The sequence below is a fragment of the Mus pahari genome, chromosome 19 (genome assembly GCF_900095145.1).
Source record: "Mus pahari chromosome 19, PAHARI_EIJ_v1.1, whole genome shotgun sequence".
In the NCBI taxonomy this organism is placed as follows: Eukaryota; Metazoa; Chordata; class Mammalia; order Rodentia; family Muridae; genus Mus; species Mus pahari.
The window spans coordinates 19734400-19746275 of NC_034608.1; the positions used below are offsets into that span (position 1 = coordinate 19734400).

Sequence of the window (11876 nt, forward strand, 5' to 3'; positions counted from 1 at the left end):
CTGAATCATATTTGGTGCTTGCTACAGGGTTGAACTGCTGACAAAGAAGACTGAGCTTGCCCCCAAGTAAGTACTGCTGAACAGATCCACTTCCCCCATAGCCTAATAACATTTCTCTTCCACTGTCTCTGGTAGGCAAGAGGAGAAGTTAACCTGGGGAGGCTTAAAGGATGTGATACAGCTTTTATTTTACTGTTTTATAATTTTGGAGATGTCAAGGGCTTTAAAAACAGGCAATACCCCTGTTTATACTTCAAAGGCTTTAAATAACTGGTGTCTGACTTTTAAAAATGTCACACTCCACTGACAGGGACAGACTGTTATGGAATGAGCCCATCAGACCTTACAGGTTATAAATACTCATCCCCTCATCATATTTTACAAAACAAAATGTAAGTCCATTTTTGAACATTTCCAAGTCAAATTACTCCAAACCTCTAATAAAATAAAAAGACCTGCTAACTGGATAATAAAGAGGACTGAATATTTTATTTTGGGAGAAGCTTTGCTCGTCTGTTTTCACAGGATATTGATCCACCTCTGTGGCTTCCAGACCGGTTGACTGTGTCAGGACTTCCCGAATTGACACAGAGGCAGAGTCCCACCCCTGTGGCTTCCTTCATGCCCACCTCAGTCATCAACGTCTCCACACTCTCCATCTGTCAGACACCTCTCCAAATGAAGACACTGAGGGCCTGGTTCCCGATGCACCCGTGGGCTCTAATACTGTGTTGTTTCACATTTGGCTACTCTATACTCAGGAAACTAAATATTCACGGCCACTCAAGCGGCAGGAAAGGCTTTCACTGCAGGGGGCTGATTCCCTTTGTAAACTTTCTGTACTTTGTAAACTTTGCAAAGCCTCAAGGCAGGAAAGTGACCAGGCCCCTGCAGGAAGACCCACAGACTGTGGGAGAGGAGCACTTGGTTTTTTAAGAGAAATCCCATGTCTAACCAAGCCAGCTCAGCAGTTCCAGCAGCCAGACCCCTCCTTCCAGACCTTTTATAACTGTCACAAAGGTCATTTCCAGCCCTTCAACGGGACCCTTCCCAGATTATGCTAACTTCAGATGAAAAGTCTGAACAAACCCCACCAATCCCTGAATAGGAAAACCTGCCGAACCCCGTACTTCCTACAGGAACACACCAATCCCTGAATAGGAAAACCTGCCGAACCCTGTATTTCCTACGGGAACACACCAATCCCTGAGCATAAAACCCCACCAATCCCTGAGTTCCCTCAAGCTCAGGACTTGATATCCCACCAGTCCTTACCCTGGAAAGCTCCACCACCCCCCAAGACCCCTTCTTTAAGCATTCTGCTTTGTCCAATTCTCTGCTACTGTCTGCTCCCTCCCAGGGACTTGTCCCTCCACACCCTGGACCCTCCAGTAAATCTCTTCCTTGATATCTGCTGCCTGGTAGGACTCTCATCAGAAGACAAGGAGCAATGAAGAGAAAAGGGAAAGAAGCAGGGAAGGAACAAGGTTTAGGCTCAGCTCCTCAGCTCAGCTAGGGGTTCCCCCCCCTCCTTACTTTGTATTCTAAGATCCTTCTAAAATACTGTCTCCCTTTCCATAATGAAATGAGTACAGTAAGATAAAGACTTTATGGAAAAATAACCAAAATACCAAAATATAATTCCCCAGTGAAGTCTCTGGAAGCCTCTGGATTCGGAGAGGCTTTAACAAGCAGCAGCATGGAGCCCACCTGACAGTAGAACAGACCTAGAGCTTCGCTGCACTGTGGACCCTCTGGTGTTTGACGAGGTGTGATCTCTGACTGAAGCCCTTACAGCAGATGCTGCAGATGTAGGGCCTTTCCCCAGTGTGGACCCTCTGGTGTCTTTCGAAGAGTGAGGGCTGACTGAAGCCCTTCCCACACTCCCAACACGTGTAGGGTTTCTCTTCCTTGTGGACTATCTGGTGAGAACTTAGCCCTGAGCGCTGGCTGAATTCCTTCCCACACTCCTCACACTTGAACGGCTTCTCCCCGGTGTGAATTCTCTGGTGGACTTGGAGATGGGCCCTCTGGCTGAAGGCTTTCCCACACGTGCCACATTTGTAGGGTTTCTCCCCCGTGTGCATTCTCTGGTGGGTCTGAAGATATGAGCTCCGGCTAAAGTCTTTCCCACACACATCACAATGAAATGGTTTCTCTCCTGTATGGATCCGCTGGTGTCCTTGGAAGCTTGAGGCTGTAGTGAAACCCTTCCCGCACTCTTCACATTTATATGGCTTCTCTTCTGTATGAATTAGCCGATGAACTTGGAGACTGGATCTCTGGCTGAAGGCTTTGCCACACGTGTCACATTTGTAGAGCTTCTCCCCCGTGTGTACACTCTGGTGAGTGTGAAGATTTAAGCTCCGACTGAAGCATTTCCCACAGACATTGCAGCGAAATGGCTTCACTCCTGTATGGACCCGCTGGTGGACTTTGAAGTTTGAGGCTGAACTGAAACCCTTCCCGCACTTGTCACATTTATATGGCTTCTCTCCTGTGTGAACCCGCTGATGGCTGTGAAATCTGAATCTGAAACACTTCCCACACACGTGGCATTTGTACGGTTTCTCCCCAGTGTGGACTCTCTGGTGGGTGTGCAGGTTTGAGCTAAACCTGAAGTACTTGCCACAGTCTCCACACTTATATGGCTTCTCTCCTGTGTGAATTCTCTGGTGGGCATGGAGGACTGACCACTGTGTGAAGGCCTTCCCACAGCTGTTACACCTGTAGGGCTTCTCCCCTGTGTGAACTCTCTGATGAGCCTGAAGTGCTGAGCTCTGACTGAAAGCCTTGCCACACTCGTGACACCTGTAGGGCTTTGTTCCTGGATGAACACTTTTTTGAATGGAGCTATGTCTGGAGACTTCGTGTGTACTATGTACAGGGGACTTTCTTCCTACAAGGACCTGCTGATGGAGTTCCGGAGTGGGTCTGTCAATGAAGGCTTCTTGGGCCTGGCTGCACTTGTAGGACTTTCTTTCTGTGTAAACATGATGCGGGGTGACAGGTGACACAGGAAAGATAAGTTTATCGGAGTCAGTGTTGCTCTGGGCTTTGTCTCCTTTATGCACAGTATTGTTATCTTGGTGGGAAATGCAACTCATTCCGTCAATACCTGGAGCCAAGAGCCATGGCTTGGTTTTCACTGGAGTCTGCACACAGTGTTTCTGATAATTCTGTTTCTTGCTAAGATGTTTTTTGCTCCAAGAACACTGAGCAATCCCAGACAGAAATTTCTTACTTTCAGTAATGCTAGAATGATCATTTGTGAGACTCTCAAGACAGCCATTGTCCTTGGAGGCCCAGGGAGGCTCCTCTGTTCCCCTGTGGCAGGAGAAATGGCATTGCTCTGGGAAGTGGGATACTGTTCCTTGAGTGTTGATTACACCTTCTGGAGCTCTGGCCAGTTTGTTGGCATCATGGCTTGTCATGTGCCAACATGGAAGCTGCCCCAGTGAAAGGCACCTTACTCCTGTTGTATGAAGGTTCTCTATCTTGTTCGGAATTTGGCCTCCTGAAAGAACAGAGGATAGAAGGTATAATGTTTGAATATGCTTGGCCCATGGGAAGTGGCACTATTAGGAGGTATGGCCTTGTTGGAAAGGTGTGGCATGGCTGGAGAAAGTGTGTCACTGTGTAGGCAGGCTTTGAGGGCTCCTGGAGCTCAAGCTCTGTCCAGTGTGAGAGAGAGAGAGAGAGAGAGAGAGAGAGAGAGAGAGAGAGAGAGAGAGAGACAGAGACAGAGACAGAGACAGAGAGAGACAGAGAGAGCGCTCCTCCTGGCTGCCTGCCAAGGATGGTCTCCTTCTGGATGCCTTTGGATCAAAATGTAGAACTCCCAGCTCCTTCAGTTCTATATCTGCCTGCAAGCTGCCATGTTTCCCATCACAATGGCATTGGACTGAACCTCCAAAACTGTAAGCCAGCCTCAACTAAATGTTTTACTCTATAAGAGTAGCTGTGGTCATGGTGTCTCTTCACAGCAATGAAACTGTAAGGAAGACAAAAGTTGGTACCAGGAGTTAGGTATTGCTGTGATAGGCTTGACCATGTTTTTGTTTTGAGGAATGTGGATTTTGGGACATTGGATTTGGAAAGCCATGGAATGCTTTAAGTCGGGCTTACTGGGCTATCCTAGTAGGAATATGGAAGGCATTGGGGATGATTTGAACTCTGGGGGCCTGTCTCAGAGGTCTCAGAGGATATGTGAACTGGAAACATTTTATTGTGATATTCTGGTGAAGACTATGGTTGCTTTGTGCCCTTTTCTGGGGAGTCTGCCGAAGGCTAAAGTGAAGAAATTCAGATTGGTTACTTTGAAGAAGGAGGCCACAAAAAGCCTAGTATACACCCTGTTGTTCACTCTTATGAAGAGCATTCTGATCAAGGGTCAAAAGCTTAGAAAGAAAAAAACAAAAACAAAAACAAAATGTGTATGTAGTTTACAGAGGAAAGGGGCACCAGGAAGTGTAATGACTCCAAGACCTGTGTTCAGGGTATTAAATGGAATTAATGAAATGGTGACCTCTGGGCAAGATCCCACCCAGCTAAGTTTATTGTTTATATGTCTGCAGTTGAACAAGGGATAGTTAGATCTTGTTAGGCGTTATTATTATCTGGTTGTTGCTTTCACTGGCACTTTTATCTGGAATAAAATTTTATTGGAACCACGATCCTGATCCAGATCTTTAGGCTAAAAGATACAGGCTTATGATCTGAATCTTGAGCCATAATGGCCATGAAAAGTTTAGGTCCAGGCATTGTGGTTTGTTGTGTGTAGCTTTTGCTACCCCAGCTAAGCTCCAGGAATGGGCCATACTACCAAGCCCCACCCAGCTTCCCTTGAATTCACAGATAGAAGACACACACAGGTTGTTCATTTTCAACTTGCCTTCTGACACAATTACTGGGTGCTACTATCTCCTACCTGGAAAAGCGTACCCTCAACAATATCCTTATTTCCATTCCTCTCACCTACCCTAAACGTTAGTGGCTCAGTCATATCTAGACCCTGCTAAACACCTCAGGCCACCTCTCGGACCACGCCATGATATGTTGGAAGACAGTGATCTGCTTTATTTTTATCTTTATTTTATAGGGGATCACCATTAAGTGACTGCATGAATCTCAGAAGAGACTTTGAACTTTGGACTCACTGTTGAGGCTGTGATTGATTATGGGGACTTTTAAGGTTGGGACTAAATATATTTTGCATTATGCTATGGCTAGGTAGGGCCCCCGATAGAGTCATGTGTTTGAAAAAGCCTATGGGTGCCTGGGAGTGGAATGTGACAGTCTGAATATGCTTGGCCCTTGGGGAGTGACATTATTAGGGGGTGGGGCCTTGTTGGAAGACTGTCACTGTGTAGGCGGGCTTTGACAGCTCCTAGTGCTCAAGCTCTGCCCAGTGAAGAGACCCTTTTCCTGGCTGCCTGTCAAGGGCAGTCTCGAGACCTTCTGGATGCCTTTGGATCAAAATGTAGGATGTCCAACTCCTCCAGCACCATGTCTTCTTGCAACCTGCCATGATGCCATTGGACTGAACCTCTGAAACTGAAAGCCAGCCCCAATTAAATGTTTTACTTTATAATAGTTGTTGTGGTCATGGTGTCTCTTTAGAATAATGAAACCCTACCTGAAAAAGAAGTTATCAGCAAGGATATCCACAATGAATGTCTGAGTCCAGACTCCTCTCTGGAAACATTTTCTAGAGACCAGCATCGAAGGTGAACATCTAAGAGTTCTGAGGAACAAAGGTCTACAACAAAGCTAGAGCCCGCTCAGGAGCAAGCCACCATTGACCATGGTGGGAAATCTGGGGTAAACCCAGGAGCAAAGGTTCAAGGCCGCCTTACACCTCTGATGAATACCCACTTGTAGCTGTGCAAATAGATAAAGGTCTGGTCAACAGAGGCAAGTGCAGAATGAAGAGAGTGAGCAGGAGACGCATGTAAAGCTGCCTCTCAGAGCCGGGCCTGTGAAGACTCCTGAGGAGACGAATGCAGACAGGGGTGGGGGCATTGTCACTCCACCAGGGGGAACGCTGAGCAGAAAAAAACATCAGCAGCTGAGACACAAAAACAGAAACAGAAAAAAAAAAAAAAATGGATAGGCAGAGCTGGAGTGTGAGGCCCTAGGAAGGGGAGGCTCCAGTCAGGCACAGGGGATGAAGCCTGTCACCGGAATTTTTAGAAAGCTGGGGCAGGGGAAATCACAAATGTTGGGCAAGCCTGGGCTACATAGCAAGGCCTTGCCAGAAAACAAAAAAAACTGAAAACAACTTGATTTTACTGAGTGAAATAGAAAGTCAACAGTTTGAGGCACAGAGGGGTACAATGGACTCTTTGACTGGGGCAGGTAGGAAGCACCCTATACAAGACTACAAAAAATGTCAGGGCGTTTGGAGGCTGCACTTAACTATCTGGATCAAGGACATGTGAAAGAGCTTGTGGAAACTCCCTGCAGCTAAGGAAAGGCACAGAGGCCAGGCGGGTGGCAGGGGTGCGCCTGCATGGAGGCCCAGAGAAGCCACTGTGTGAAGCTGGGAGGGTGAAGCCTGTCTTGGAGACCTCAAGAGGTTAGAGGTGCCAGAGGAATGGAATACCTCCAAGGAAAGTCGCTATCAGGGAGGGGAACCAGCCCAAGGGAAAGAGGTGTGTTGCAGTCCACAGAGCTGGAAGGAGATGGGGAGCTGCAGGGCGCCGTGACGTCAGAGTTTGCGCTCGTGGTTTCTGTTCTTGCTTAGGTTCAGTATTTCCTCCCTGGGCACCCTTTCCTCCCTGTGTGATGGATTCTGTGATCTGCATTTTTATTTTAGTTTTGATTGTACAGAAGGTTACAGTTAAAGAGATTCCATGAGTCCAGAAGACACTTTAAAACTTTGGACTTTTAAACATTATTGAGACTGTGATAGATTCTGGGGACTTTTGTGGTTAGACTGAATGCATTTTGCACTCTGCTATGGCTACAAGCCTATGGGGGTCAGGGGGTGGAATGTGATGGTGTGAATAGGTATGGCCTGCATATACTCATGCGTTTGAATGCCTGGTCCATAGGGGTTGGAGAGGCTTGGCAGGGATCTGGAGGAGGAGGAAATGGGTCAGAGTGGGTGGGCTTTGGAGACTCAAATACTCAAGCCAGGCTGAGTGTCTCTCTCGTCCTGCTGCCTGAAGATCTGAATGGACAGCTTTCTGCTACTATGTTGGCCTGGATGCTGCTTTGCTCCCTACCATGACAACAGTAGACTACACCACAGAAACTGTAAACAAGCCCCAAGTAACTGCTTTCCTTTCTGGAGTTTCCATGGTCATAACATTGACTAATACACACACACACACACACACACACACACACACACACACACACACACTCCACTCACACACACACACTCACACTCACAAAGAAATGTTTCAAATTTTTAATTTAAAGCACAGCATCTATTGGCCCCGTGGGAAGACCAGCAGTCTCAACTGACCTGGACCCCTAAGATCTCTCAGACACTGAGCCACTAACCAGGCAGCCTACACCAGCTGATATGAGGCCCCTGACACAAATACAGCAGAGGACTACCTGGTCTGGCCTCAGTGAGAGAAGTTGCACATAACCCTCAAGAGACTGAAGTCCCAGGAAGTAGGGAGGCCTGTTGAGGTGGGGACATCCTCTTGGAGACAGAGGTCGGGGGAGGTATGGGATGGGGAGTGGTCAAGGGCAGACCAGGAGGGGGATAAAGTCTGGACTTTAAAAAGGGATTATAGAATAAAAATAAATAAATTTAAAAAAAATAAAGTAGAAGCTAGAGAGATGGTTCAGTGATTCAGAGCACTGGCTGCCCTTCCAGAGGACCCAGGGTGCGTGTGCAGCACCCACATGCTGGCTCACAACCATATGTAACTCCAGTTCCAGGGGATCTAATGCCCTCTTCTGGCCTCTGTGGGCATCATGAGTGAATGTGGCACTGACACACACACAGACAAAACACTCACATGAACATAAACAAAATAAGTAAACCTAAAAGGGAAGCAGTGGAGTGCAACAGACACATGGGATGTGAACTTCTGACTTCGCCAAGGACACAGGGCCCCATCCTCACCCACTGCCAGGAGGTTCCTGAAGTTCTCCAGCATCACATCATGGTACAGCTTCCTCTGAGCAGTGTTCAGCAGCCCCAGCTCCTCCTCAGTGAAGACCACAGCCACATCCCTGAACGTCACTGCCTCCTGTGACAGCAAACGCATGTCACCTCAGTTTCATTCCCAATGCCACTAGGACCTGAGCAACTGCTTACACAGAACCTGCTGTCTTAGGGTTTCTATTGCTGGGACACAACACCATGACCAAAAGGTAAGTTGGGCAGGGAAGTTTACTAGGCTTACACTTCCATATTGCTGTTCATTATTGAAGGAAGTCAGGATGGGAACTCAAGCCGGTCAGGATCCTAGATGATCCTAGGCAAGTGATGCAGAGGCCAGGAAGGGGTGCTGCTCACTGGATTGCTACTTAAGGCTTGCTCAGCCTTCCAGGTATAAACCAGGACCTTCAGCCCAGGGATAGCACCACCCACAGTGGGCTGGGCCCTCCCACAACACTCACTAATTTAAAAAAGACCCTACAGCTGGATCCTATGGAGGCAGTTCCTCAACTGAGGCTCCTCCTTCCCTTCTGACTCTAGCTGGTATCAAGTTGACACACGTCGCCAGCCAGTACACCTATTCAACCCTTTCCATGGCTCCTGAGGGGATAGGGGACAAAAATGAGAAAACACTGTACAAGGAACTTGGTGTCATTACTGCACTTAGTGCATTCGTCACTAGGTCCATGGCTATTAAATGGGAAGTCACGGATTGCAGAGTTAGGGAGCACCAACCCCTGTCAGGAGTAACGTGCTGACTTATATTGGAGACAGCTGGCAATGTCCGGCTCCTCCAGGGCAATACAGCTCGGGTTTACCTTCATCCCCCAATCCAAAGTGTTCTGAAACCCATTTCATGAGTGATGACATCACTTAAAATGCTTAGCGCTGAGCAAGATTATGAATTTCAGATTCAGAATCCCTTATTAGTAAAGTCTATGCAAATATTCCCAAATCCAAAAATTCTCCAATTTGTGAAATGCCTGGGTGTCCTGGCAGATGGCACTCGAGTCTGAATCACTCATTAAGCCCTGAGCCCTGTCAATCTAACAGGCTGTACTGGTTGGTTTTGTGTCCATTTCACAAGCTAGAATTTGGCAACTTCTCAATGCCTCAGTTTGCCCATGTGTATAACAGTATCTCCATCCCAATATCGCTGAAAAGATTAAATGAGACCACCGAGGGACCTAAGACACAGTAGGATATGCATTACGCAGCCAATATATGTCCAGCAAAACTAACATCATTGATTGCATTATGCCAATCATGGCCACCCAGTGTTCCATAAAGGTTACATTATATATTTATATAATATTATATATAGATAGATATATTAAATGTTCTGTCCATATACACATAATATATATATAAATATATTAGACACATATATATGTTAAGTGTTCCACTGATATATACATAATAACTTTAAAACAAAAATTCAATTAAGTGAAAGTTTCAAAAAAACTATTTTTAATCACTTACCAAAGTACCCCCAAAAAATTTTAAGTGTACATTTTAGGCAAGAATACAGAGAATCAGGGATACCTAGTGACTACAAATTAATGGGGAAAATCACCACTGTTGTTAACAAAACAAGCTGAGGGTACTGTGTAGCTGGAGAGCTTGGCTGAACACCGTGTAAACTACCCCTTTGCATTAGTATTCATGTTGCAGTTTCCTGAATCATGGCTCCTGGGTGCTCCGTGGTGTCTAATACATGAGCAGAGTTTCCACGCTGCTGGTGCGTCTCCGTCAGAGCACACAGCTCATTCCATCCCAGCTTGTCCATACATGTATCTGTGAGTCTGTCCTTCCTTCATCACCTAAGTTGGGTCAACCACAGAAGCCATGCAGTTGGTGGCAGCCAGACATTCCCTGGTTGTTCAGGAAATGAATGATCAGGAAGTGCAATGCAGGAAGTGAGGGTGGTCAGTTTTCTGCGTGCATGTGTGTATACATGTGTGCACGCATGTGAGTGTATATATGTACACAAGGGTACGCATGCATGTAAAGGCTACAGCCCAACCTCTGGGGTCCTTCCTCAGGTGCTGTCTAGGGTTTTTTTGTTTGTTTTGGGAACAGGGTCCTTCAGTGGCCTGGACCTTGCCAAATAGGCTATGGTGGCTGCAGAGCACCTGCCCAGCATGCAGGGGTCCTGTCTCCAATCCCTAGCACTGTGGAGATGGGGGAAGCCACCCGACTTACCTGTGACTTGGTCATTGTTCTCTTCTCTTTGAAACAAGGCCGGGCTCTGGGAAGCAAGCTGGGAGAGGAAGGGCTTTGTGAGAACACAGCTAGGACAGTTGGTCCATGTGGCTTCCTCAGCTTCTCCATCAGCTCCAAGTGCTGTGAGCATCGACCAGGCTTTTCCGCCTACTTCCTACTAAGCCTCCGGGTTACCAGACTCACTCACCACAGTCTCTATTTCTGGAAGCTTCAGGGATACTGGGCACCCTTACCTTCACAAAGCTGCCTGTGGTGATGAGTTTCCCAGAAAAACAATTCTTTAAGAAGCTCTGAACTCTAAAGAACGCTGCCATAACTGACCATCACTCTCGGAAGGGCTCGTGAATTTGATGGCTATTTTACACATACTTGTTTCTATACATGGGAGTGAAATTCCTCCCCCACCCCCGTCTTCTGTCTCTACAGCTAAAAGGTTTACATTCTAGTGAAGGTCGCTCACCTGAAAAAGTCTCTATGCCTGCGTGCATGAAATAAGGACCAACAAAAACCTGAACCCTTTCTTTAAAAGGAAGTTTTTGCCCCTGCGATATGGCTCAAGGAGTACAAGTACTGTGGTGGAGCCTGGCCACCTGAGTTCGAGTCTCTGGACCCCACCTGGTGGAAGGAGTGACTCGACTCCCACTTTTTATAAGCTGTGGCACGCCCCACTCTTTAAGTAAATAAACAAATAAATAAATGCAAAAAAAAAAAATCACATCAAAACCAGAGTTGCGTACCACTTAAGGCTTTAGGACACTGGCCATCTGTCACCACAGCTCCTCTGCCAGGCTCCCGTGGGAAGCTAGACTCTCCCCGGGGTTCCACGGCATGAGATGGGTCCAGGAATCCCGGGCAGCGACACCTCAGGAAGAGCCCAGCTAGAGAGAACCGGTCGCCGCCGCAGCCACCACCACCACCGCCTGCTTCTCCCGGACCACAGACTCTGTCCCCAAGAGACACGCACCGATCACGACCACACCTGAAGGGCCGCGGGACCCTCCACGTCTCCCCTCACTGGCACAATGGGAGGTAACCTTGCCTCCCGGGAGCGGAAGTGACCTCGACCTCCATAGGCGCCGGAACTACAGTTCCCAGAATGCGTCAGCCAAAGTGCCTGGCTTTGGAGCACATCTAGGACCTCATTAGAAACCTTCCTTAGAAAGGTTACACTCCAGTGGATAGGCTCAGCCCCCATTTGAGGATGGGGCTACCCAAGCATCTCAAAATTTTTAACCGAAAAATCTTTCTGTCCAAAGGCAAAACAGGGACAAAATAAATGGAGCAGAGACTGAAAGAAAGACCATCCAGAGACCGCCCCACCTAGGGATCCATCCCACCTGCAGACACCAAATCCCCACACTATTGCTGATGACAAGAAGTACTTACTGTCAGGTGGTGGTAGTGGCGCACGCCTTTAATCCCAGCACTCGGGAGGCAGAGGCAGTTGGATCTCTGAGTTCGAGGCCAGCCTGGTCTACAAAGTGAGTTCCAGGACAGCCAGGGCTACACAGAGAAACCC

General features: G+C 47.5%; 1 protein-coding gene across 3 annotated transcripts in view; it reads right to left on the reverse strand.

The window, feature by feature from the left end:
- Window positions 1-371: 371 nt before the first annotated feature.
- The window catches only part of LOC115062410 (zinc finger protein 235-like), a 20261-nt gene continuing 8756 nt past the window's right edge, over window positions 372-11876 (reverse strand). The window contains exons 1-4 of one of the 3 annotated variants that reach the window (XM_029531776.1): window positions 11322-11386; window positions 10337-10394; window positions 8093-8219; window positions 372-3517 (exon numbers count right to left, since the gene is read on the reverse strand). In XM_029531776.1, coding sequence (XP_029387636.1) covers window positions 1728-3517; window positions 8093-8219; window positions 10337-10351 — 1932 coding nt within the window. In that variant the 5' untranslated portion in view covers window positions 10352-10394; window positions 11322-11386 and the 3' untranslated portion in view covers window positions 372-1727. Of the gene's footprint in view, window positions 3518-8092; window positions 8220-10336; window positions 10395-11094; window positions 11387-11876 lie in introns of those variants that run through there. The other 2 variants (XM_029531775.1, XM_029531774.1) reach the window with 2 other exon arrangements.